This window comes from Anticarsia gemmatalis, chromosome 1, assembly GCF_050436995.1.
Source record: "Anticarsia gemmatalis isolate Benzon Research Colony breed Stoneville strain chromosome 1, ilAntGemm2 primary, whole genome shotgun sequence".
NCBI lineage: Eukaryota > Metazoa > Arthropoda > Insecta > Lepidoptera > Erebidae > Anticarsia > Anticarsia gemmatalis.
This window is the reverse complement of record NC_134745.1, coordinates 14,633,716-14,660,632: the sequence shown is the minus strand read 5'-3', so window position 1 is coordinate 14,660,632 and position 26,917 is coordinate 14,633,716. Positions and strand designations below refer to the sequence as shown.

Here is a 26,917-nt window from a genome sequence, read left to right as displayed (position 1 = left end):
TACTGGCTATTTCTCACAATTGAGAACTCCTACTTTTTGTACCTGGACTACCTGGCGTATATTAAGCTGAAAGAAAATACATATCCGTCTTCAACATACAGATGTGTGGGAATGAAGGCACTCGTTTTTCAGCGAATATATTACTGGCCCTATGGAATAGGGGGTAAACTTTATCTTTATACCGTGTATATAATCAAACTCCACACTTACTTTGAGAAAATTAAAAAAGGAATAAGAAAAACCTTATTATCTGGTTCTTGTCAATGTTAATGCCTAAAACCTAATTTGTTGTCACGTACACTCTGCTAAGGCAGTGGAAAATTTACTTTTCATCAAAACAAATCTAAATCAGTATCATTCTAGACTTACATAACGCATATCCTCATTTTCACCTCAGGGGGAAGGCAATAGAATGATTGCAATCACTTCTAGAACGCCGGTGTTACACCGATACGAGACAATTACTAGATCACACATACGTAGACTAAACAATGGCACAATATGAGGAACTCCACTTTATTGGAGGTAATAGGTAGTTTGTTATGAAACAATGTTGAATAGAAAGATGATTCTGATCTGAAATTATACGCGACTTGTACAACTTTTCTTTAGAATTGTTTAAACATTGGTAGCAATAACATTCCAGTGAAATAATCAGGATTTTCAGAATTTCGTTTCAACTTTTTTGAAGGAAGGAAGGTAAAGGAAATCAATTTCTAGAAATCTTGCATGTTTAAAGTTCTTTTAATGGTTTTTCAAGGCATGCAAACTATGAAGTTTCTCTGGTCTCTGCCAGATCCTATGGAAAGAAGGGGTGATTATATAATGTATGTACATAACATATGTGTACATATATGCATGCAAAGTACCTATTCTTGCTTTTGTAAGGTTTATTCAACTAACCCCCGGTTTCTGCGTACCTACATTTAACGATAGTTTATCTATTCAATTGCGTTTCTATGTATGAGTTTAAACGCTATTGAATAGATAAACTATTGCTAAATGTACTTCAGAAACCGGGGGTGAATCATTTCCTTGCAAATACAAAGAAATAAAACTAAGTTGTGTCTTGTAGATGGACAATTGGTTAGTATAATATTATGGACCATTACCGTTCCTAAAATCATAAGGTTTTTTAATCGGTAGAAAAAGCAAGTTATTATGGTCAGCACTCAAATGCAGTTTTCAGAAAATACTTCATACAAATAGAATATTAAGAAGTTTTAAGTATAGGCATGATTTTACAATTACATAAATATCGTAAACTTTCGTTTGTAGTTAAATGTTTTTGAGAAAAAGTAATAAAAGCCAGTGTTGAAGTACAATCGGTGAGTCAAGCGTGTTTTGAATTCAAGTACTCAAAATAAATAACTTCAAATAGTGATTGTTTTCAATACAATGTGACAATAAAGTAATTGAAGGCATGATATCATTTTAAAGGCATTGCGTTAAAGAAATATTGATAGAACTGTGTATACAAAGCTGTGTTTGGTTTTTTCAGAATGTTAATTGAGTATCGTTTTAAAGAGATTGAATCGGTAGTTTTGTATTGTCCTTGATAGCAAGCTTAGTGATGCTATTTTTAATCAGTTACTTTCTCAATACAGGGCAAGGGTCTCCTCCCCGACTAAGGAGGGGTTAGGCTTTGGACATCATGGTAGACACCACGGTGACCATGCGCGGGTTAGGGACTTTGCAACTTTGGAACCTCATAAATGTATTAAACAAATTTTAGGCACGCAAGGTTTCTTAATATCACTATTAGCATGTTCAATTTACGTTTACGTATTTTATTGTATTTTAAGTAAAACTGAAAACATGATTATATCTGTTTCTAAAGTAATCCTAGTAACTGAAACCTTTGTCAACAATACAAACTTCCCTTACACAAAAATCATATCAAAATACATACCAAATATTCGATTATTATTAAGTGAAGTTAAATAACCATTAGCAGAGCACATTTGCATAAACTCAGTATTATTGAGTGTTCAAACATTGGCGCACGCGGCAGTACTATGAGTCACTTCGATGTGAAAGTCAATATTGTGAAAGCTATCGTTTCGATACCAGCTGATGTTATGAACGCAGATGAAAGCAGCTGCAGCGTTATTACCTAGGTAGTCTATAGTTTTGATACTTTTTTAATACACGAACTGTTATTAAAAGTTTGCGCAGTTCGTGTATTATTTTTTTTATTAATACACAAACTGGAAATAGTATTATTCTTTTAATAATTTCAGTGCTGTATTAATTTGACTTGCGTCATAATAAGTCATGAAGTTTTGGGTTCGTTTCCTGTTCAAATTCTTTGTTAGTGCTTAATGAGCAACATATTCCACCAAATATTTCATTTCTCAAGAAATCGAAGTAAACTTAATTTATAACGAAATCGAAGAACGTTTCCAGTTCCATGCAAATTAATGTTGCGAAACCGCAGGCCACGCCACGTGTTGTTGTTTACTTGTGTGTTTACTGAAATTGCAGCCACGACGAAGACCATTTGCAGTAGTATAAGTTAGTTTTGCTGCTTCTTGTATCATATACCTACGCTACGCTATAATTTCACCTATCTAAGAGTAAGTTCATTTGCCATTTACTATCTCTCAAGGAAAAACCACACAGCATTTATGAGTCACTGGTGAAGTGGCCAGTGCACCGTTTTGTCGTCGCGTTTATTCCCAGAAGAAAAGTAGGTGTTATGTGATCTACATATTTGTGTTTCCTGTCCAGATGATTTATATAAACGCTTTTATCACCTAAAGATTAATTCACAAAATATAGAAATTGAAATATAGCAAAGCTAAGCAAGACTAGATATTCTTTTTTTCATTTACTCCCGCATTAAGGATTGCTCTTGTGTCGCGAGGACTTTTACAAACATGCAAACAACGGACACAAAGTACAACCAGACCAGCCAAATAATTGTTCCGTGTGGGAATCAAACCCTAACCACGGCGCTAACTAAACCACTGCCGCACGGAGGCTGTCAATGCATTATGTTAGTGAAGTAATTGTCTCATATCTATGTAAAATCTTTTACTTTAATTTCTATAGAAACTTCTGTCTTATTCTCGTCATTGTGAATTTCATTGGTATTGGACCGATGGTGATCGTGGAGGCATCAATATCCGTCGCTCGGATCCACGGGGAATGGAATCACAATGTCTTTCTATAACTACGGGGTTTTTTTCCGATTTCCTATTTAATATTGGCAGGTTTTAAATTTATGGTTTTGGCCGATGCTTCTTCAGAAAGTTTATTAATACCGCATAATTGTAGAACCTAATTTTTTTTTATTATCGAGGAGGATTTTTTGTTTCGTTGTCTTCTCTTCTTGCTAAAGCGGAACCGATATTTTGCGATTATAGTGCAGTCCTATAATCTATTGTATTATAAGTTTGATTTAAAAATGAATAATATGCCTTTTTCCATTTACAGTTGATCTGTTGAGTTGATTTTGATAAAATTGAGACTATGAAATGGAGAATAATAAAAAAGACAACTCTTTTTTTTTTCTTAAAAAATTTCTTTATGTCCTGGGATCTAACATAGTCGACATTTTCTTTAAAAACAATCACAGCTGAAATAGGGAGACTTTTTACGAGTCTCCATTCGATGCTGTGATAGTAGCGTAGTGGAAGTGTTAGTGTGTTAACTATATCAATGACCACTTTACTCCCTACAGGAAACAGTCCCACATACACCCATCGTACAAGTAAGTACCTCTCGTAAGGTCAGGGAGGTCATAGCAGACAGTCCTCAGAGTGAGGCCGTTGTCGTGGTGTTTGGTGCAAATGTCGCGGAAAGGTCAGCGCCGGTAACGACGCTATCATAGTGTCACTAGTGCCTTGGAGTGGAAGACCATGGATGTGGTAGAGGATAGAGTACTATAAATGAGATGTATGAAGATACCTTAAGTTTTACTTGGTTTTTGAAGGCATTTCGCGTAACTAAGGAAGCCTGTTTTAAGGTTTCCGTATTCAAAGTGTAAAACGGGACATTATTACTAAGACTGTATCTTATGAACCGTGATTAATAGATATAATTTTCAGAGATCATACGTTTTTTTACTAACGAAAAACTAGAAGAAGAAAGTTCTCAAGTCGACGCATATATAATTTTTTTAAGTATGATCTTTGACCATGCATAACTTTTTACAGTGTAGTCAAATGTAAGTTTGCTAATATGTCCAGTAATCCAATTAATTAAATAATGATGATCTCTTTTTAAGTTTAAAATTAAATACATAACCAAACTTAAGGTTAACTACATTTTGATCTAAAATAGATATAATATAATAGATAGAATATATTTAGTTAGTAACATATCAAAACGTCTGTAAATACCGTTGTATGAACATTAGGCAGGCAATTTGTTGTGTAGCTTCAAGCCATCAATCATGTCTCATTGTAATCGCTAATTCTCTTGTCAGATACTCTGGTAATACATCTTTAGTCAGGCTTCGAGTGTCTTATTATTCCCTAGTTAATTGGGGTCTGTTTCCTATCTCAATATATTACAATGATAGTTTTTTTTTTCCGCACATTATCTGTTAAAGTGTTCCTGGAAATAAGTAGTCAAATAAAATTCTTTCTAGACAACTCGCGCTTCATGAATTCATCTTGCGTTGTAAGGACTTCAGCAAACATACGGACACGAAATACAGTAACAACCGAAACAATTACTACATAAACTTATGAATAAATGGTTCCTATAAGAACGAAATCCTCAAGCTGTGGTAGATCTGAGGTTACCACCTTATCTTACAACTGTCAAAGGCATTATTTCTTAATAATTATGCGAATGACCAGCGAATTTGCGACAGTTTGGATTAAAAATCTTGTTTAACAGTGTTATATTCTCGTAAGTACATGCTTTACTGGCGACAGGATATTAAAATACTATGTAAAATAACAAAACTTTACTACTTACTAAACGAAGATTTTACTTAATTGATAAAACTAAAACGTAATTATGAAAGTAAAAGAAAATACAATTCTATGGCATTACGACCAAGTAATTTCGAGTGTAATCAAAATTCTATGAGAGGGTGAGGAGAGACAGAAGCCCCCTTGAAGCAATTAGAAATAATTGTCAAAGTAATAAACGTAATTCGTTCGCGAGATACAGATATTTGGTTTACGATGACGTCAGATGACTCGCATTTGATGGTAATCGAGGCTGTGTAACTGATGATATTATCAAAAAGAATATATTATAAGCAAATAAGAAAGTAGAAGAGAAGGCAAAAAAATAAAATTGGTTTTTCTATTATGGACTTGTTAATTTTCAGTTCTGGCTATAATCTAGCTTTTTTAATTCTGCAAAAGGATCCGTACTTGCGGGTGAAATAATTTCGAAGCCAAGAAGACACGCAAATTAGCTTGTTTATTAGATAGAAAAAGGTAAGTGTAATAAGAAAAATATCCAGAGAATATAATATATCAAATATTAATGATTAAAGAAGTAGTGGTTCCTAAGTATGAAGAAGAATATAAACACAGCACTTTAAACATCACTAAAAAAAATTATAATGTTTTGTAAGGTTTATGTCTGACGGAATTATACACCTCCACAATTTCCAACTTCAATGTTCTAAACTATATTGTTAGGGTTCTAATAGACCCTCTACTGGCCGAGATACAGAGACGTGAATAAAAAATAACACCGCACTTGACATTCTACTGACCTTCCTAACACCCTCCGTAATGATATTTATATTGTACTAAGGAAATATCATCATTGTTTCTTGAATATTACTTTAAGAAAACAACTAAACTCTACAACGTTTTTCTATGATTTTTAAACGTTTATTCTTTCTGCGCTGGAACTCTGAATAGTTTGATACATGTTTGGTGTTAAATCTTGAGTCTTGATTCCTGGGTCGCATAAATTGACATTGTGTTGTTTTTTAAAATTTACTTGGAACTTCACAGCTCAATTTCCATGTCGGCCGTATAAAATTTATATCAGTATCTTTTATAATGACTTAAGTATTAGAAACTTGAAGTTAGGTTATCGACTAAGATAATTACAGGATTGTCTTGGAATAGAGCTCACCCAAGTGCCTAACAACTAAATACAGCTAAAGACATGTGTAGGTATTGATTCAAATACGTTTCTCGCTCTATCTAAAAATGTATCAAAAAGATAACATCTACGATATAAAACAAACAAAAAATGATGTTCTCCATTACTTTTACAAGACACATTTCCCACCGGATGTGGAGGCTTTATAGCTCGACATCCGACCGGAAGTGCCCTAATGTGACGCGAATGCATTCCGGAAGTTGTTCCCTCGAGCTCTGAGGGTTTGCAACCTTCTTCAATATTTGTATGTTTGTTAACTTTCGAGGTTCGTAAGTGGTGATGAATATTTTATTTGCTTGTAATCAGGTGTGACCTTTTCAATTAAATATTTAAGGGATTTGACCCGTTTCCTGTTGAGGTGGTCATCTTGCGTTTGGAGGGACGATTATTTCGTGACATGAATATGAATTTGGTTCGATTTGAGATCATACATTCTAAATAGGTGGGAAATATAGGCATGTCAGCAATGTTTAATTAATATGTAATCTTATTACTTAGAGCTTTACTTTAGATAATCTTCAGAACATAGCTACTACCACAAACTTGAAACCTTGGCCAAAAATAGAGACGTAAAACTCACAATACTAATTATAATCACCTTAAGATTACGAGCCCTGAAAGTAGATCTACGGTTTGTTTGCGTATTAATTCCTCCATGGTGCGATCGGTAGTATATGAACGCAGAGGTCTTAGATTCGAATACCATGTCGGGAATTTCTTCTTGATATTTATCCCAAAAATGCTTAGTGAATTGTCTTTATTTAGACAGTTTGTAGGCCTTTTCCATATCTATTCAATAATTAATAATAATTGATTCACACAGCAGATGAACTGTATTTTAATCTTGACAGGGAATTTCTACGTTACCGTTCCGTTAAAATAACTCAAAACCTCTCAAAGGTAATAGCTTCCTAGTACGAAACGTGATAAGTACAATTTCTCCACAATCAACTAAACAACAGATTACCTACGACGGCTGTAGTGCCTGTAATTTTCAAGATGGCTGCCGTTATTGAAATTCGTGCTGCCATGAACGTGCAGCATTAACAACAGTTACATAAAATTGCTGAGAGAATAATAATTTCTATTAGATTGGGCTAGAAAAATAGCGGAGATCTTAACACTCTTTTATCTCATATTATAAGGGAATTTTATCTATCATAAACGTACAAGGCCTAACCCCTTCCCCTTGTTTGGGAAGAGACCCTTGCCTGCAGTGGGACAGTAACGGGTAAAAAAAAAGCTTGATGTTTTGGCATTAGTTGCACTATGATTGGCTGTCTTAGCTGTCTAAGGACTTTACTTTTGTTTCGTTTCTTACGTAAATGTATGTTATTAATTAACACTGTTTTGTGGTTAATTTGAGAAAGTTAAGTCTTACAACTACTGTTAAATCTTGCAACTACAGTGCCGAAACGTAAAAATAAAGTTAAATGTATAGCGTTGGTGTAGTACTAGATAATATAATTATCGAAGCTATAGATTTCATAATTTTGAAGTAGTACTTAAAGCTGCCAATTTGTTTCTAAGATGTCTGAACATTATAAGGGCTTTCTTTAAACTATTTCCAAAATCGCCCTTTCAAAGGCTCTACTCTTAACACAGGTGCCCTAATTGTTATATCGTGGAACACTAGCCGTAGGGTGTTGCACCCTAGTACCGTGATTGAGACATTTTCCATACATGAGAACTTAATTTAAAGTTATTTAGTTATTTGTTAAATTACAGCATGTTGCATTTGAGGTCAAGTTCATACACCGTTAGTATTAAAGTGGATAATTTTGAATCGCTGTCTTAGTTATTGTTTTGTATTTCTAAACATTATTTTAAGTGCATTATTGTTTTGTACGGAGAGACAGTCTAATGCCCGGTTTCTGAGTAGCGGTAGTTTATCTATTCAATAGCGTTTTTTTATAAGTTTGAGTTTAATTTATATTGGATAGATACACTACCGCTAAATGTACTCAGAAACCGGGGGCAAGTAGTGAGAAACCAGTATATTATGTGGCTGAAATTTACACAAAATTAAGTAAAGGCATATTGTTATTAAACATTTAATCATAAGATACTAAGCAATAGTAAACAAGCACACGTATAATATCATCAAAATTAATTTTCGTAGGCGATATAAAATGTAATCTGAGCCGTGATGTACTACCAATTATTGTTAATGGCGGACAGATTGGACCGTAACGTTTAATTACACTCGTAAATTATGTACTTCATGACGTACTTGTATTACGTCTTGTGTAAATATGTAGATTTTATATTATTTTAGTAGGTTTTTACACTTGTAGGGTAAATATGTATGTTTACTAGTTAAACGATTTGGAGCTATAGCAAATTCTGTAGTAATGTAATTCTTTTTGGTTTTGAAAAATTTAAGCAAATGCTAGGTTTGAAGAAAAATGGCAATTGTGGTAGAAAAAAAAAACAAAAAGGAGAAGAGCATTTCGGCTCTTTTTCTTTTTTTTGTGAGTTCTTTACTATCGGTCAGTTTTTGTATGATATTGAAAAAGATGTGGACCCTTCTAACATTTAGTAACAACTGGCTGACAAGCGCTAAGTGTAATAATTATAATTAATTTTAGCTGATTATGAGGAAAACAAACAACTAAATAAAGTTAGTACCGGGATACAAATTTTCGGATAGCTAAAAAAATTAAGAGATTTGTTATGAAATAATATTCGAACATTAAACTACATCAACTATTCTAACAGCTTTAAGTCTTCGTATGAAGGTGATGGAAGCTTGTGCATCAGTGGTTGGACAATATAACAAAGATGGAAGGTAGTGGAGCATTAAACTTAACAGGTAGTGATCGCGACGCGTGCGGGTTTGATGCCGGCCTACAAATTTTACTCGACCGTAAGGCTGCGACATAGTGTGCGACTAAAATGTTTATTTGTTTGCCTATTTTAAAGCGCCAATTCATTTGGTTATTAGAATAGATTCAGAATAACGTTTATCGTACCCGCTTTCTTAAAATATTGTGATTTTCTAAAAAATAAGATCCAATCTGATTGCCGCGCAGAGATTTGGGTTCGGTTTGTTTATTTGAACGCGCTAATCCCAGGAACTACTGGTCCGATTTAGAAAATTCTTTCAGTATTAAATAGCACATTTATCGTGGAAGGCTATAGGAATATATCATCACGCTACGACCAGTAGGCACAGAGTACCAGTAAAAAATGTTACAAAACGGGGAAATTTATGACCCATTCTTTCATATGTGACGCAAGCGAAGTTGCGCGGGTCAGCTAGTTAAAGTATAAGTCTACAAATAATCGTCGTCCGAAGTTTGGTAACGTGGCTTACAACAATAGACTCGCCCCGGGTCTGAAATACTAAATGGCAAAACGTGGTTTTATTTTTGTACACATTTTTTTTTTTCATTTTTACATTGGCATTATTTATAATATATGTATGTGAAATGAGCATCGATCACTTAGCTCGTACATGAAAGTATCGAGAGTACTTTATCAAAACTCACTTACGCCTTACTTCATTACTTCATTTGTATAGGTACAGTTACTTAATTTCGCAAGTCTATTTATCAGAAAGCCTACTCTCTACAATTTGTTCTGAAGTGAAATGTGACTGATTAATGAACGAGTTTGATGATGATGTGTTTAGAAAGTACACGTTTTGTACAATGAAAGGTAATAGAAGACAATCTGAATATGCCTAAGGAAATGTATGCTAAGACTAGGTTTGGTTTATACGCTAGATGAATAGTGGATAGTAATATTACTTGTGAAATTGTGGCTGTTTTCAAAGGCTGAACGTATCTTTTGACGCTCCTTATCGATTAGTTTTTGTTAAAAATGTGATTTTTAGAACATTTTCGGAACAACAATTTGCGGTACAGATATATTGAATTCTCAATTTTAACATCGTAATGTGTGTAAAGAATTTAATCATAAAAAAACAGCTTTAATTCGCAACTGTAGTTTTAGAAAACGTTTCTTTACATTAATTATATTTTTTCTCTCTCCATCTAATCTCCCTTGATTGGGAGGAGACCCAGCAGTGGGACAATAATGGGCTAAGAAAAAAATGGCAATAATATTTTTTCTTCAGGTATTTTCGTCGACATTCGTACATTGTGAGTACGGCCTAACGATACCTTAAGCTGGAAAGCCGTGGCTCCGTGCTAATTTGGATTCGTTCCAGTTAAGGCCCATACAAATGGTACGTTTGCTCGTCTTTTTTACAAAAAATAAACCCGTAGTGTAGAAGAAAATAATTCCGCTGCTAATTTGGAAGGAGAATAAAGATTTCCCGGTTTATCCTGGTTTTTGTGATTTGAAAACGTAATTGAATATACGTGGTTACGGTTTTTATTATGTTGATAAATTATATTATTAAAAGGTTTATTAATGTATAAAAATATACGTATTTTCATTATATTATGATCTCCGACCAATTTTGTAGGTACATGGTGGACACTTTGAATTGACGAGATTGCCGCTGGTGCTCTGTTTAGACGTTACTAACTATCTAGTGTTAAAATACTGTGTAGTAGGTATGTTATGTAGAGTGAGTCAGTAATTACAATTTACACGTATGTGCAGAAATTGCCTTTGTTTACTTAACCCTTTCAAACCTGGCGTACACAAATGTACAATGTACATAGGTATGTATATTTAAGATTTCAGTTATATGTAATGAGGGGTGAATTCAGAATCAAACCCCGGGTTTCAAAATTTACAAAAAAAGTATGTGACACTTTTCGATTTTTGAAGCAAACATAAGTGGCTGAGAGCCCAGTAATAATTGCCTATTGCTTATAATTTTATCAAAATAAGTAAAGTAGCACATTTTCAACATTTAAAAAACCTTTTTAGAAGTAAAACCTTTGCCTTAAATCTCCATGTCAGTTCGCCGATACGTTCATAATTAGTCTAGCACAAAGGTACCGTTGACAAATGGCCTTCAATTTGGGAGGTCGCCAATTCGACGACGACTCGCCCAACTAGCTACCTGAGAATACAATTAATCTTATTGTATTTAATTCTACCATTAATCCAGGCTTGTTGGAAATTTTGAGCTTTTGAACCAGTTTTGTTGAAAGAAAATGTTGGATTTCTTTTTGCAAGTAGTAATTTAATTATGTGAATAGCAGTTGGTAACTAGGTAGCTAAATAAGAGACTTCTTTACAATAGGTACTCAGGCAGCTAGGTAACAAAATCCTTCGTTCGAATAAATAGATTTGTTTAGCAAATAATCTGACGACCATTTAAAATTCAACAAGTTCGTTTTTTCACTATTTTCATAAACTCCATAATTTAGCGTGGGGTAATATTATTGTTTATGTTTTTTTCACTTACGGCATTGTTTCAAATATTCATGATATCAAATAGTTTTACCATTATTATTTAAAAGGTAATTTATATCATCCTATTTTTTTATCAATGCCATTGATTTCGAAAGCAAAAAGATCCAACTAAACACATAAAACCATTACTTAGACCATTCTAACTTAGTGAACCACAAGAAAAACGTTTCTAATCTTAATAGCCAACCGGAACATTTTAAACTGAAATCGGTAAAATAAAAAAGCGCCTGCTAAAATATTGCTAGCAACGTTCTTTCCTGCATAATGCTCAGTTGAAACTATGTTTGCAATGTTCCTTGCGAACGGATTTAGTTCAGAAGATTGTTCGGTTACATTTGCATTTTCAGTTAAGCTTAGCCTTTTGTTGTCTTTTAGTGTTGTCGGCTGTTGATAGTTGTTGGTTGTTGGTGGCGAATGTTGCGGGTTTGTTTAGAGTGCTATCTCACCTTTGCAGTCTAGAATTTGTTAAAAATATATGAGTTCTAGAGTAGTTTTGAAGTTTATTTGTGTGTCTCCCGGTCAAGTAACAACTAAGTTTGATGAAACGCAATAGTCTAACAATTTAGTGAAGAGCCTTTTACCGCACGAATTATCTCGATTATTATTAAAAATTCTGTGTATTTCCAAAGTAAGTTAGCTGCATGAAACAGACATCCGAAATCCTATGAAACAAATCCTAAATGTTGTCTTGAGGGTCTCTCGTAAGTTGTTAGACTACAGTGGTATAAATTCCTATCCCTACATTTGGTTATGTTTTGTAGCTCTAAATGATTTTGTTATTAAGTTAGTAAATAACGGAAATTACATACCTGCTTAGCGATTGAAGGATTCCAAATAAAACTTTTTCCTGCGGATGTTTTCACTACACTACTAAACAATCAACCGAATCGACTATGATGTAGGTACTCGGAAAATAATTACCTACCTACATAAAAGTTGTTATCAACGCCTGTAAATATCAATCAAACCGCTCTCGACCAAAGGCTAGAGCAGATGGTCTGATTCATAAAAAACTTTGCTCAATAATTGATAAATCATTGGCACTGATCAATGTAATGGACAGATTAGTAAAAATTCTAATCACAGATTAATATTTGACAAGAGTGTTTGGTGGTGATGTTAGTTTTGCCTTGTTCGTGCCAACTTCAAATGTCATAATTTAGCGTATTAGATTTGATTCAAACAAACAAATATAGAAAGTGATATAAAATCTTGTAAAACATTTTCAATAGCACATAAGCATGAAGCTCTTAGGCCTCATTCGCACTTAACACACGTTCAGCTAAATGTATCAAAGAGAATATCAAAACTACTACTGCATATAATCTTCCTGGCTACTTACCATCTTATTCATAAACCCACTATAAACCTATTTTAGTCAAACAACTACTATAATATGTTTTCTGTTTTTCCTTTCGCTAAGGAGAGAAAGAAACAAAACTCTTTATAAGCATTTCATAACTTCATATATTTTTATGAATAAGAGGGATATTTTATACGTATTAATTAGATAAATATTTTCAAACAAAAATTACAATCGCGAAGCCTTTTTTGAGCCCTGAATCTGAGCTTCAGATGAGGCCTTATATACAAAAATAGATGTACTATGGTACTATCGCTTATATCTTGTGCCACACACATTACACATATCTCTCAAGCGTACAGAGGATCAATTACTTCAATTAATTATATCAAATAAAAGGTTTTTTTCAAATATTCAAAGTAAATTTGTATTACCCCTTTATATACTCGCTTTGATCTCGAAAGTAATTGAAAACACATCAAAGATTAAATAGCTGAATTATTTACTTAATTATAATACTATTTACAAATCGAAATTGCAAAAAAAATGTTAGATGTTAATTTGCATACAAAATAATGGTATTTGTTTTTGCTTCAAGATTGTTCATGATATTTATGATTTAAAACATCATCGTATATTTAAAAGATGATCGATAATAATCACCACTCCTAAATAAGTATAAATTAGTTTATTAGATGGAATTTTGGCAGATGTTTTTATACATTTGATGTCACATTATGTGCCTGATAATTAACTTGCACCTTATTGTTGCAACGTTAAAAAAGTATTCAACCGTTCTTCCAAAAATCACACAATACTTAATTATACTGACCATAATTTCAGAGCCTTGACGTAATATATTATGTAAAAAATACATTTCTTAATTAATTCATTAACGCTATCGAAAATTATGAAAAACAATGCACCAATATTTTCCTTAAAATTTTATTTTCGCGTACCACACCAGCAAAAACATTTATTTTCAAGCCCCGAAACTTGTTTTCCTCAACAGAAAAGCCTCGAACTGATTAACAATGGACATTCGATTTCATATTCCATTGCGTTTTTCCAATAACCATTGCGATGACTTTCACTAATGAAGTCGTAGTTACTGTTCAATGGAATGTAAAGAGAAACTTTTGTTCGTTCCCTTCGTACATTCTGTAATGTTTGTCCGTTAATAAAAAATAACTAGCTGCTATATAAGACTACATTAAACTTGATATTTTCGGGGTTTATTTACTAGAATAATAGGTCATAATATGAATATGAATATGTTGTAAAATTTCATGAAAATTACGACTTTTCCAACCATTAGAGCTTTATAAGGCAGCAAAATCTGTTTTAAGTTTCCAAGCAATATGATTTTCCAAAAATATTGTTGAAAGTTGAAACCTCCTTTATCATCTTAACGGCCAATAAAAATGTGACATTCGATAGTTTAAAAAAAATATTCCACATTGACAATAACGAAATTGTGCAAAATTGATTTTGGAGAGGTTAATCAAGTGAATTATTTTATTAACATTAAATCGTGTGAAAATACTATTTTAGTGGTAAGTTTTAACGTAAGAAAGTCAATATAATTATTTCCATATTTTTAATTAATCCCGTGAAGGTTTTTAGAACCCACTTACTTAAACACTCTCTTTTCTTCTATTAATAACTTGAATTTTATTTGTACATAATAATATCTCTTTTTCCCTGATACCACAGTTCACACAGTTGTAGTCGATCAAGCCGTGGTTTTATTTGGCGTGATTCTCGATCGAGTAATATTCCTTAAGGCACCTTCGGCTTGCAAAAGCAGTTCACTGGGATGCAAAGTACCCGATTCCCACATAGACAGCGCGATGTTTTATTGCCTACCTATTATTTCATCATTCCCGGAAAAGACCCTTGCAAATAAATTAACAGTTACGAGTCAACAGTCATTTATTTTTAATAATAAAAATTGAATAACTTTCTCCAGGGAGTACAATGTGGTGGCTACGACCAATACGTTTCATGCGGCGTGTGAACATGCGCTCGACGATGCACGACCCGCTTGACCACGTCACAGGCATAGAGAAGCGGGAATTACTCGCTCACCTCGCTGGAGACTGCGATCCTTTCCGCATAATTGCTATCAAAAAAGGTAGGAGCGACTTATATTTGTGTGTCGTCATGGTATCGTCTTCATTAACCATACCTCCAACCTCCTAGCCTACATTTCTTGGGTAGTTTCTTACAGTTTTCATATCCACATATTATAATCAATAACCTATCGCTGCAATCATCGGATTTGTCAGATACATAATAATGATGATGACACCTGTCGTGGTATTTAAGATAAGATGCGCTACTTAACTGTGTCGATTCAATTCCCGCACGAAACAAATATTTTTTTTGGCTCCCAAATAGTTGCTACGGATCTACTACGGTACTAAGGTTTTTGAGTGTATTGGTTGTAAGAGGCCCCCTGAGACAAAACTGATATATAATGTGAAAGCAGTGTTTTAACTATCGTATGTTTCCAGGCCCAGGCACCTTCGAGCGTCCAAACCTGATCCCATCAGCGTTCACAGGCCGTCTGATAGTGTGTTCGTGCAGTCCTTGGGATAACCATGCGGAGTACATGTACTTACACCTCGGCTGCCCGAAGAGATGCGGCTGTGGGTACTGGTTTGAACTATGTCCTGTTGCTCCCTTGTAGAGTGAAGGGGTGTTCGGAGAAAATGTGTCGGTATTGTGTGATTTAAATTATGATTCGTTGAAAATAAATATATATTATATTGATACGTCGCTGTCTGGATTTCGTAAATATATTTAATTTCGTTTAATAAATTACAGTCCTTTAGGTGCAATGGGTAATGTAGGCGTCTGCCGTCTCGGGTTCGATTCCTCGGTCGGGCAAAGTACTTTTACTACTAAAAGTCTTTTTGACTTGAGGAAAATAGTTGTTACGAAATAGGTTAGGAGCGTTGAATACATTTTTATATTGATATTGTTGTCGGATAACCCTGCAGTTCTTGGCGATAGTTGACAGTGATATCTTACGTGCGATGAAGTTTTATAAAAAACTGCAAATATTTGGACCTACATTACATTTTTTTCTCCCTAGAAATTGAAAAAGAAAACTCAGAGAAAACTCCCTAGAAAGTAAAATATTCCATAGACCTATCCATATGACCTTGTAAATATCAAGGTATTTTCTACTGCAGTAATTAGATTTATTACGATAATTTGTAAGTCCATCACTCGTTGCACAAACACTGATAACGAAAGGTGTTTAATGAACGCTTGATTCAATATTCGGGTCCTTTACAATGGTAGGGGGTCGGCGGGAATGCCGGTGTTATTGCATTGCTACCCCTCTGTCCTAGTTCGGCAGGTGAAGTGGGTCTATCGGTTAACGGTCTATGTGTGTATATGTATTGGGTTTTAATGCCGTTAATATATTTTTAAGCTGGTTTTAGTAGCATAATATTTAGTACATTATGGTATTTGACTAGCTTCTAAAAAAAAAAACTTGTCTAGGTAATTCATAGAGAAACATAGAGATATTCTAAGCTTAAGCTTTGTTAAATGTCTTTCATAAGGTTTATTCTAAATGCTAGCTTTTTTAAATGTCTTTCAGAGGGTTGGAATAAAAAGAATTACGAAAAAACCTAGCCTATGCCGTCATACAACTTATACACGACGTACTTACATTATGACACTAAGTGTTATAAAGATTTTTTTTAAAATGTACTGAATAACGAGAACATTTATTATGTATTTTTTCAGATTGTAAAAGTTTCAATAGATTTCAGGCATCGACTCTTGGTTAAAGTACCTAATCTGGCTACATCATTGCTTTTGTTACATTTAGACCGAAATATTCAAGGGTAAGATTTTCAAGTAATTAGATTACAAAAAGTCTGGTATTCGGAGAGTTTCAGACATGTGCCATCCCATATCTAGACAATACGGGTACAAAAAGCTGATCCTATCTGTACTCTGCAGTACAAAGACTCTTTGTACCTAGCCGTTGTACTGAAAACTTTGGGCCTACGCTACGCAGTAATAGGCTTTGCGAAGTCCTTTGTAAAAAAATATCAGTGACTTTAGGGTATTTTTTGTAATTACGGGAAAATGGACGGGCTTTTTAATGGAGGTTTTTACTTACAGGGTGTTGGACAAACGGTTGTCGAAACGATATAGGCATTTGGTTTGGACTGCCGATATGTTAGTATCACTCTACTTAAATTATGACTCAAAGTTTTCGAAATATGGTACTTTAAAGTCTTAAAATATAACTATTTTAAACTCTGATTTAAAATAGTTCTATTTTAAGTCCGGACGTCTGAAATAAGTAGTTTTAGATATGAATCAATAAAAAAAATGTGCATTTTTCATATCATTTCCAAGGGTATGACTGACTGAGGAAAACTTCCTTAGTTAATACTTAGCTCGTAAGTATATAATTCCGGTAGACATGTAGAGAGAATACAAAAACTACGCTTATATACCACAATTCCTTATTCAAGTAGTTTCACAAAAAGCATTGTCTCCAACGGTTATTGTCCAGCAATTTATATGTACGCACATGCTAACCTTCTATCTCCATACTTTCATGCTTAATTTAGTTCCTGCGTCAGACCTGGTGACATCAAAACGTCATACCGCATAGCACACCACAAAGTTACAAACAGTAAGAAAACTCCGAACAAATTTTAATGTTTGAAGCGCTTCTTCTTCTTGTCGTATGGTTAGTGGCCAACCTAGTGTCAAAGTTGTTCAAGCCGCCCGAAGGCCTTTGACGTGGCTTAACGACTGTTATCTTATTGACAACAACCGGGACCGACCTTTTACGTGCCCTCCGAAGCACGGAGACGCTTAACCCACAGATCGTTTACCGACCGGTGAGCGCAACTGGCTACGGGCGCCTCACCGTCGTTCTTTAACACCTGCAGCAATAGTTGTAAAATGCACTGAAACTTTCTTTGTACTGGCGGCTAACAGGCATGTCATATGACTCAAGCCAGAACAACACTCAACTCATGTGTTATCTATGCTTGAGAAATGTCCGAATTACCCCCGGCACACGCCTACTAAAAGCTTTATTTACGCGAGCGGTCAAGCAAGCAGAATCTTGTTCGAAGTTTCCTTACTGCTGGATACCTTATATTTACTGTGGTCCCGCGAAGCCTCCGCACAATATATTTTATTCCTCAAATATATGTCATACTCGTAGCCGTTTTACGACAGCGCAATGCGTTGAGACATCAATTGTCAGTTTGTCTGTCCCGGCACGTAGGTTAAACTGCTGGGTACACGGCAAAATGTTTGTCGCAAAGTTAAAGAAGCTGTGCAATACTGTACATGTATAAGTAAGCTTATACTACTAATCTATTCCAATCAACATTTAATCCTGAATACTACAACTTAATCCGAACACGACCCATATAATAATATTGATCTGAATCAATAAAGAAAATTGTATAACAGTATCGTAACAGACGAATTTATTGAAAACAATAAATGTTCAGTCAGAGCTAAAGTTATCGACATATCTTCATATCATTATTCATATCCATCTATTGTAATTATATTATGTGCGTACATGTTTGTCAATGCCATGTTTACAATAGTCTCAATAGGTAAAATATAACTATGTTATAAGCTTTTGGCTAATATAGGAAAAAGTGATTTTCAATAAACTTACATCATTTGTTTTGAAACACATCAATCACGGTATAATTTTATCTACTACTTATGTCAAAAACTCCGGTAGAAGCTAAGCGATCTACCGTAAGCTCTTACCTTTGCAAATTGTGAATGTATAAAATCTAACCAACAAACCAAACTAAAATATTTACTTATCACCAACTTGCAAACTCAGATATTTCACTTTTTCAGAGTTTTCAGTTCTTAAAGGGTGATTTCAGCCCGCGTTCAACCAGTCTGGTCTCTGGCCTAGTGGTATCATTGCTTCACACTATCATTTCGAGAGTCTATTGCCTAGCAATAATAGATTTAATTCACTTACAAACTACACTATTCCATAAGCTCATTAAACACGTGCTTCAGCATTTATGACGTCATAATGTTGTATTTATGTTATCTTGTCACAATCAATACAGTTGTTAGATCATTATAATGTACCAACACGGTGATTACAGAGTGCTCGCTTTGATACGATGTGATTATGCCTGCAATTAGATTATAGACTCATGGATTAGCCTTGTGTGATGAGCATTATGGTTATTATACAGGAGATAGATAAGGATTGAGTAATTAAATCGAGGAGAGCTAATTATGGATTGCAGTGCAAAAAGCTTTTTGAATAATTGTGTTGTGTACTTAGTCGTTGTGCAAATAAGTCCTGGGGTAAAAAAGTCCTACGTGGTGACAAAAACTATAAACTGAAAGAATTTTAAACAAATTTGCAACATCTGTCTTCCAATTTCATCGAAATTCGTTCAGTAGTTTTGGCGTGATTGAGTTACAAACACCCAATCATTATAATAAAAATTAGATACTGCTATACTTTGGAAAGAATAGGGTAGCTAGACCAAAGGACTTAATATGATCTTTAATTCTTTACTAACCTTTCTTTGTTTCATTTACATTAATACTTCTAATCACACAGGACTGCCAGCGACCAGTAGATACTACGCACCTGAGCTTTTTGTAGCAGATGACAACACAAAAATACTTATTTAGCTCAAAATCAGTTTGAACAGAAAACGGAGGGTAATTTCCAGAAACTACTACAGTTACTTAATCTCATATAATTAAAGAAGTCAAGATCCTCAAGGTTCCCTATTTCCTAAATGCCTAGTAATTAGGTACCTAAGTGGACAATCAGTGAAATGACCAAACATTTATCTAGCGACGATAAAATACTGGAAAATACCGCTACAGTACTACAAAAACACGGAGCTTGTCTGAAGCACTGATAGATTTTAATTACTATAGACATATTAGGAGATGAATGTTCAAACATCGATTGTCAATAAAGACACACCTTAGGATCATTATTTTGTTAAGTAAATTGGATTTTTGTATGACAAGATGTATGGATATGAATAAGGCAAGGGAAGTATGAAAGGATTGTACTAAATGGCGTTCTTTGGTCTCTGCTTACCCCTATGGAGAAAGGCGTGATATTGTGTATGTATATCCATACTAATATTATAAATGCGAAAGTAACTCTGTCTGTCTGTCTGCTACTTAATCGCGCCTAAACTACTGAACCAATTTGCATGCAATTTGATATGGAGATATTTTGATACCCGAGAAAGGACATAGGCTACTTTTTACCTCGGGAAAATGACTCATTCCCATGGGAAAATTCAGGTGGCGGACGAAGTCGCGGGTAAAAGCTAGTACTATATATGTATGTATGTTTATTGAATTCCAAAGTTCGGATTCCATACAAAACAAGACTGCAACTTTGCAAATTGTAGAGATGTCGTACTAAGTTCTACTTAGGCATTTATTCTCTATTGATATAAAATATCATACACCTTACTTTTAAGAGCCTTAAGAAAAAGCGTATCGCTTTGAAACAACCTTTCCCATCAGAAAATATGTTCATAATCACACACGAACAAAAATGCACCCAATTGCGTAGAAAATAAAGTCCATTTTTAATTGTCTGTCGGCCTTAAAGATCTCATATTATTTTTATATGATGTATGAAGAAAGAGATTTGAAGTAATACTATCTTTATGGACGAGTTGACGACGGTCGTATTCTTAATGCGAAGAAGTGTCAGGTTCGATTCGGGTTAAGATTATATTGGTCTACGAAATTGTAGAGAGAGGTGAATTTTTAAGACTAGTATAATAATATCATGACTTTATCTCTGGGTGGTTTGCAACTGTGCTTTTATACTTTTAATTTCATTAATGATAATAATATGCATGCTGTCTGTATGCGATCTAAAAGAGAGTAAGCATGCCCGTTTAAAGGAGTATCATTGGTTATTTTAACATGTACCTATAACCAGAAGCTCGATTCTCTGCCACTACCGACTACCGACAACCGGCTAGCTATGTAGAAATTTTGTATAAAAATCTGATCAGTCTCTCCATCAGGCGTCGCAGGAACTATTATTAAACTATAATCAAAGCTCAGCAGCGGTAATACATAACGTTTACGGTTAGCTTTTCAGCTTAACAACAATGTCAGACAGCATATCCGATAGGTAAAGGGACAGTAAGTATGTGAAAAAATCTATCATTATTCCATCAATAATGCAATTCTTATTCAGAAGTTCTGAAATCGGTCATTATCAAACTAACAAAGCCCTGGCTATTTTCAAACAAAGGTTCAACTTTTGTATGGGAATATTCTGTGTCAAAATTATTCACTTATAATGAACGCTAAATTAATTGAATACATTTATTCAGTTAAATGATTCAACAAAGAGTCCTCATCTATTATTTACGGCTGAATGCAAATGATATGCATTTAAAATTTAATGCGATTTAACCAGCCTGCATCGGCTTATGGCTATTTAAACCTGCCATGGGCCTGTAAGCTTCTTATAGAAATTGAAATTTGTGATAGTGAAGAAAATCTTTATAGAAAGAAGCCTTGTCGTTCATTGTATACCTTACATCGATTTAGAAAAAAATGTTTAACTACCATCATTAGGTATTATAATTTCAGGTACTTAAAAAAAAACTATGTGAACATGTAAATGCGTAAAAGTGTATCTGCCTTAAATCAAAGTAGCTAATATTCATACTAATCGTCAAACACTGGGTTTAATATGAGGCCAAATTCAGACCGATGCCAAAAAGTATTCTAGTAAATCCTTATTCAAAATATCCACGATACAATCTCTATGGATTTTATAACGAATGTTTACTGTCATCGATTGAAAACCTTTGCCAAACTTCCATCGTTGACATTTTTTGGCCACGCAAAATTCGAAAAATCACATCTAAAATTACAACAATGGATGATAATGAGGTCGCTAACTTGGACTTGGAATTCAAGAGGTACTTGCAACTGCTGAGACCGTATTTAGGACATTTAGTAGACGAAGACGTGATCAGGATCTGCGACGCCTGGATACAGAGGCTTTCGAATTGCAAGGATAATGAAAAAGTACTAAGAAACAAGTATGTATTTGTCCTATGTTACCAACTGGCCAGAGGAGTATTAGACAGACCATTCCTCGGCACTCCACCTGCAAAACTTCTACCTTTATCCGATGACATCAACAGCGATGACTCCTCAACTGAAATCGAGTACATAGTCATCGACTCTGAAGAACCTAAAACAAAAGTGCTATTTGATAATAAAAAAATTCCGATCTCCGAAACAGACTACTTTTCCCAAGACGATGACAGAGTCTGGAGTGCGAGTGCAAACGTTAGTGACAGACTGGTAAATAAAGAAGAAGTAGTTTCTCCTCGTATGAGAACAGTGTATTGCTACCAGTGCCCAGAAATTGTACAAAATGACAACAGAATGGTAGGAGATGATTACGAGTTTCGAGCAAATAATCTCGTAAAGAAACTTAGAGAAATTAAAATGCAGAACATGCTTTTACACAAAGAGCTGATAGCTTTGAAAGAAGAATCGAAATCTACGCATGGAATTGACGGCTTCACCGAAGTTTATGTAACAAAAGTTGACAACTCAACGAGTCCTTTTATACGAAGCAGCTCCAGTAGTGCAACTTTAAAGTCATTAAAGAATCAACTACAAGATATACAAGATTCAAGGAATACATTGATACAGACTATTAACAATTTACAAGACCAATTAGATCATTTCAACGAACTAAAGAAGAACCAGATTGAAGAAATTGAGGCTAAGCACAAACTGGCATTGATTAAAGTCAGAACAGATGCCAGGGAAGAAACGAAGAGCTTTTATGAAACTAAATTTGAGGAACTGAAACATACTTATGATGAGACTATAAAGAAGATACAGGAATCTGCAAGTAGTGAGATATCTACTATAACAGAATCTAAAAACCAATTAGAATTTGAGAAAAATAGGCTGTTAGAAGCTAAAGAAGCAGAAATAGAAAGACTGAAAAACCAGATAGAAGCACAGAAAACGAATATACAATCCATGTTGAATAGACTAATAGAAAAATCATCAGAAGATTCATCTAATGAAGGCTTGAAGTTTAAAAACCAGTTGTTAGAAAAGCGACTCAATAAATTAGAGAAAGCAAAGGTGAAGTGCGCTAAGATATACGAGGCAAAAATAGCACTGTTGCAACGAGAGAAGCACTTGGCAGAATGTTCGGTACAACTCCAACTAGTCAGACAAAGGGCTCAAGTGGTCAGCGAACTCACAGATGAAAATCAAAATGAACTCACCGCCTCTTTAGAAAAGCTTGAGAACAAGTACAAAGATATCGTAGCGAATGTCCAAGCGACTGCAATACAAAGAAGAATGCAAGATCAGAGAGCACTAGAATCCCTGCTACAAGTGGCTTGCGGAATCGAGGAACAGAATCAAAGCCAATATTCTAATCCTGTGCGAATTCCAAATCAAACTTATGACACTGAAAACACAACTTTATCCCGTGGTAATAGAGTTGGGAATGTGGTTATGGGTAATAAATCTTTCGGTGAAGACAGTTTGGTGGGTGGTTTCTGCCTGAACGGGGAAAGAATGGGTGAACTATTCGAGAGGGTTTACATCCCTCAGCGGGACAATTGTAACGGGGAGACAAAGTGAAACTATTCGGACATTGCTTCGTAATCTCGTTATTGCAATTAAAACTAAATGTTTTGTGGGCTGTTTATTAAATGTGGGATGACATAGCGTTGTTCGTTTGTTTAACGAGTTGGGTTTAGTGCGTAACTTTCTCGTTAAGGCCTAGTTTCAACTAGTGTTTTAAACAAGTGACTAACAGAATATTACGTTACTGTTTGTTGGTTGTTTTAAATTGTGTCTGACAAAGTCGTTAATTTGTTTGGTTGTTTATTTGACTCCGTACAGGGAAACTGATTACTATTTTTGGATTACATTCGTAAAGCAAGCAAAATATTAATTGAGGAGTTTAAAATATGTGCCTAACAATTGGTACTAAGTTTCTCTTTATAACATGGTAGGATTTCGATTTAGGTAGAGTTTTCTCCAAAAGTTAGGTTTCAATGTACATATACCTGAGCTTTTTTAGGCATACGCAGTCTCAAGGGCTATTTAATTTTGTAAACATTGTCCTACACAAGTTATGTTTAAATTCTAAGCGTTTTCAGTACAGTGGTCCCTTTCATAGCTCACGAGTCTTAAATATTCATCGTAAATTGGTCGCTTTGGGCCTAAATATTAGCAACTAAGGGTCCGTTTAAAGCTTATTTAGAGGTCTTGGGCTAGAATACATTAATCATAATATAAGAGAATGTCGACAGGTAAATACAAAATACATACAAACCTCTGTGTTCTTTGGAATTCTAAACAATATTTTGAGACAAACAAGTGTTGGCCTTTAGTGATTTGGTATACGTATGGCTTAATACTTGGGTATCAATTAATGCCTGAAAGATTATTTTTGTTTATTGATTCTTCCAATTTAAATATTTTTTTAATACAATTCTGCACTGGATACAGTATTATCTCGCAAAACTAATTTGTAAAACATACAGACACAAATGACACAAATTACAACCAGCTCCGAAACAACTATTTATGCATGTCGTAGATGTTATAATATAAAATTAGTTCCATGTTGGAAACGATCAGACCACTGTGGGAAGTAGTACCAGCAAGAGGAGCCCTTGACAAGTTCAACATATTTCCCCAAAATTGCCATTGACCTTCTTGAAGCGTCTATGAAACCAGACAATGTCTATCTAAAGTTTTTAAACAGTTCCATTCTAAGGATTTGATATGTGATCGCAAACTTTGATTTCAAACTTATATTCAAAGCCGCTTAAATTCCAAAAACTTTTAGAATATTTTAAAATGTTTTCACTGTTATAAAATGAATAAAAGGTAATGTGTTTTTCACGAAATTTAAGCACATACTTACTTTATTATTTTAAATGAAAGTTTTGGAAATTATTTTGGGAATTTCAATCATAATTTAAATACGTGTATTTATGCAGACGGGATAAGCAGTGAAGCGTTTTAAAATAGTTCGTGGAAATTTAAAAGTGATTGACCGAACGTCTGAAGCTTTATTTGGTCAGGCAGCCTTCGTATGATTTATTCTTGAGATATTGAATTATTAACAAGAGCAGTTCTAAAGCCAGTTTTAGCTTTGAGAGGATGAAGGTGGGTTAAGCCTTAAATATTAGCCCGTCATCCATTAACATAAATTGTACATGTTATATCAGGCCAAAGTTCTTCAATTCTCGGTGGTTGACTGATGTGTAAGGCTTGCTACACACATAGTCGGGTAGGCACGTTCGTTTAATGTTTGTGTAGCAAGCCTTAAATAACATTTACTAGCCTATAATCTTTTATTTAACATTTTCTGTATAGTTCTTAGCTTTAACGATTTTAAACTGTCGCGACTTGTAGGTACACATAATATTATAATGTAACGGGTCTTAATCGCGATTGAAATTAAAGGTTAGAATACCTTATTTGTTCACCCGACGTTTCGATCGAATTACATTGACCGTGGTGTTCTTTGCTTTAGTCAGGCACACAAAATAAAATGGCGCGCTGTACACATGCATCTTTGGTCTTCATTTATCGAATCAAGGATCGACCAAACTAGCTCACGAATTCCCATTTTTAGCACATATACGTACAACACTCAAATAACTAACATAAACAGCTAGTTTTCTATCAAAAACAACGAAATTCATTACCCAAATACATTTCCGGGTACAAACTTGAGTCAGACAATGAACAGGTCATGTTTTATTCGTAAACAGAGTCACGGTTCAAGCCAGTACAAAGGTTCTATTCCGGCAGGTTAAATAGTTAATCCATTAAATCAACGGCCACTGTTTGTTAATTGTCCAACTCGCTCCGTTTGCACTCGAATAATCTTATGCGGAATGGCTCTCGTTTATTTAGGGTTGGACAATGAAATAGATTGGGATAATTATTATTAATTAATTTTTAAAGTTTTGATAGGTTTCTTAACAGTAGGTTATTAACCAGCGTGGTGTCTAGCTTCTTTTTCATATTGGGTCTCTTGTCCGGTGAAGGTATGGATTGATTTAAAAATCAAATCATTTTTGATGAAATTGTTAGCCTTTTACTAATTTCACAAACACTATCAATGTTTATTATTTATTACAACGCAAGAGTTAATCCTAAAATCCGTTTCACTTGGATTAATTGACGTTTCGGCGCAGGATACTCAGTCCGGGGTTGCAAGCTGACTAAATATCATCTTAATTAATTTTCGTCTTAATTATTTTTTTACGTCTTAAATACCTCAAATTGGTCATATGATTTTGAATGATTGTAATTTTGTTTAAGCAGATTGTTAAGTTTATATGACTATTATATTAAGCGTGACAACCCTACTCTAAGTCCATCGCAATAGTGGACCGAATCGTTGTAGCACCCTGCATTGTTCACAAACGTTTGTGTTACGAACTCTGTTTGTTTGTTTGTGTGTTATTATCTAGTTAACTCTCTAAAGAGACTAGTAATTAGATACTAATAATTTATAGTTTAGAAATTCGTAGTTATATAAGTTCTAACCCTAGTAAGAGTCCTAGTTTTGAGCTAACGTGGCTACGAGTTTTCTGGCTAAACTTTAATAGTACCCAGTATTGGGCAAAATGTAATCTAACTACTGATTACTAACTACGACTACATAAAGTAATTAGTAATCATAACTACAAACTACATAAAAAAATCGAAAAATGTAGTTAAAATTTTGACTACTAACTACTAATTGTAGTTGAAATTTCGATTACCTGATTACTTTTTATAACTACATATTTAAAATAATTTTGCGTCATTAAAAAAGGAAACACGCGCGATAGTCGTTCATGTAAGTACATGAACGACGATCGCGCGTGTTTCGACTTGTCGTTTGGTAGGTAGTTAGAGCATCGCGTTGTAGTCGCGTGTGTTAGAGCAAGAGCGCACTATAGCACGCTCTCGCTTTTTTTATGCAGCCCTATTCCAAAACATATGTTACTTTTTACACATTACATGTTTATATAATTGCAAAATATAAGTTCATAAAACTTAAATAATCAGTAATTATAACTACTAGATTGCAGCAATCAAATTAACAACTATTCAATG

General features: G+C 34.3%; 2 protein-coding genes across 2 annotated transcripts; both read left to right on the top strand.

Moving 5' to 3' along the window:
* Positions 1 to 14,208: 14,208 nt before the first annotated feature.
* LOC142981419 (cytochrome c oxidase subunit 5B, mitochondrial-like) lies at positions 14,209 to 15,493 on the top strand. Its single transcript, XM_076127371.1, has 3 exons — positions 14,209 to 14,295; positions 14,712 to 14,876; positions 15,259 to 15,493. The coding sequence occupies exons 2-3, from the start codon at positions 14,720 to 14,722 to the stop codon at positions 15,432 to 15,434; spliced, it is 333 nt and encodes a 110-aa protein (XP_075983486.1). The 5' UTR covers positions 14,209 to 14,295; positions 14,712 to 14,719; the 3' UTR covers positions 15,435 to 15,493.
* Positions 15,494 to 21,605: 6,112 nt separating this feature from the next.
* LOC142981346 (uncharacterized) lies at positions 21,606 to 23,512 on the top strand. The gene has a single exon (XM_076127243.1). It carries the CDS (start codon positions 21,677 to 21,679, stop codon positions 23,423 to 23,425), a length of 1,749 nt encoding a protein of 582 aa, XP_075983358.1. The 5' UTR covers positions 21,606 to 21,676; the 3' UTR covers positions 23,426 to 23,512.
* The last annotated feature ends 3,405 nt before the right edge of the window (positions 23,513 to 26,917 follow it).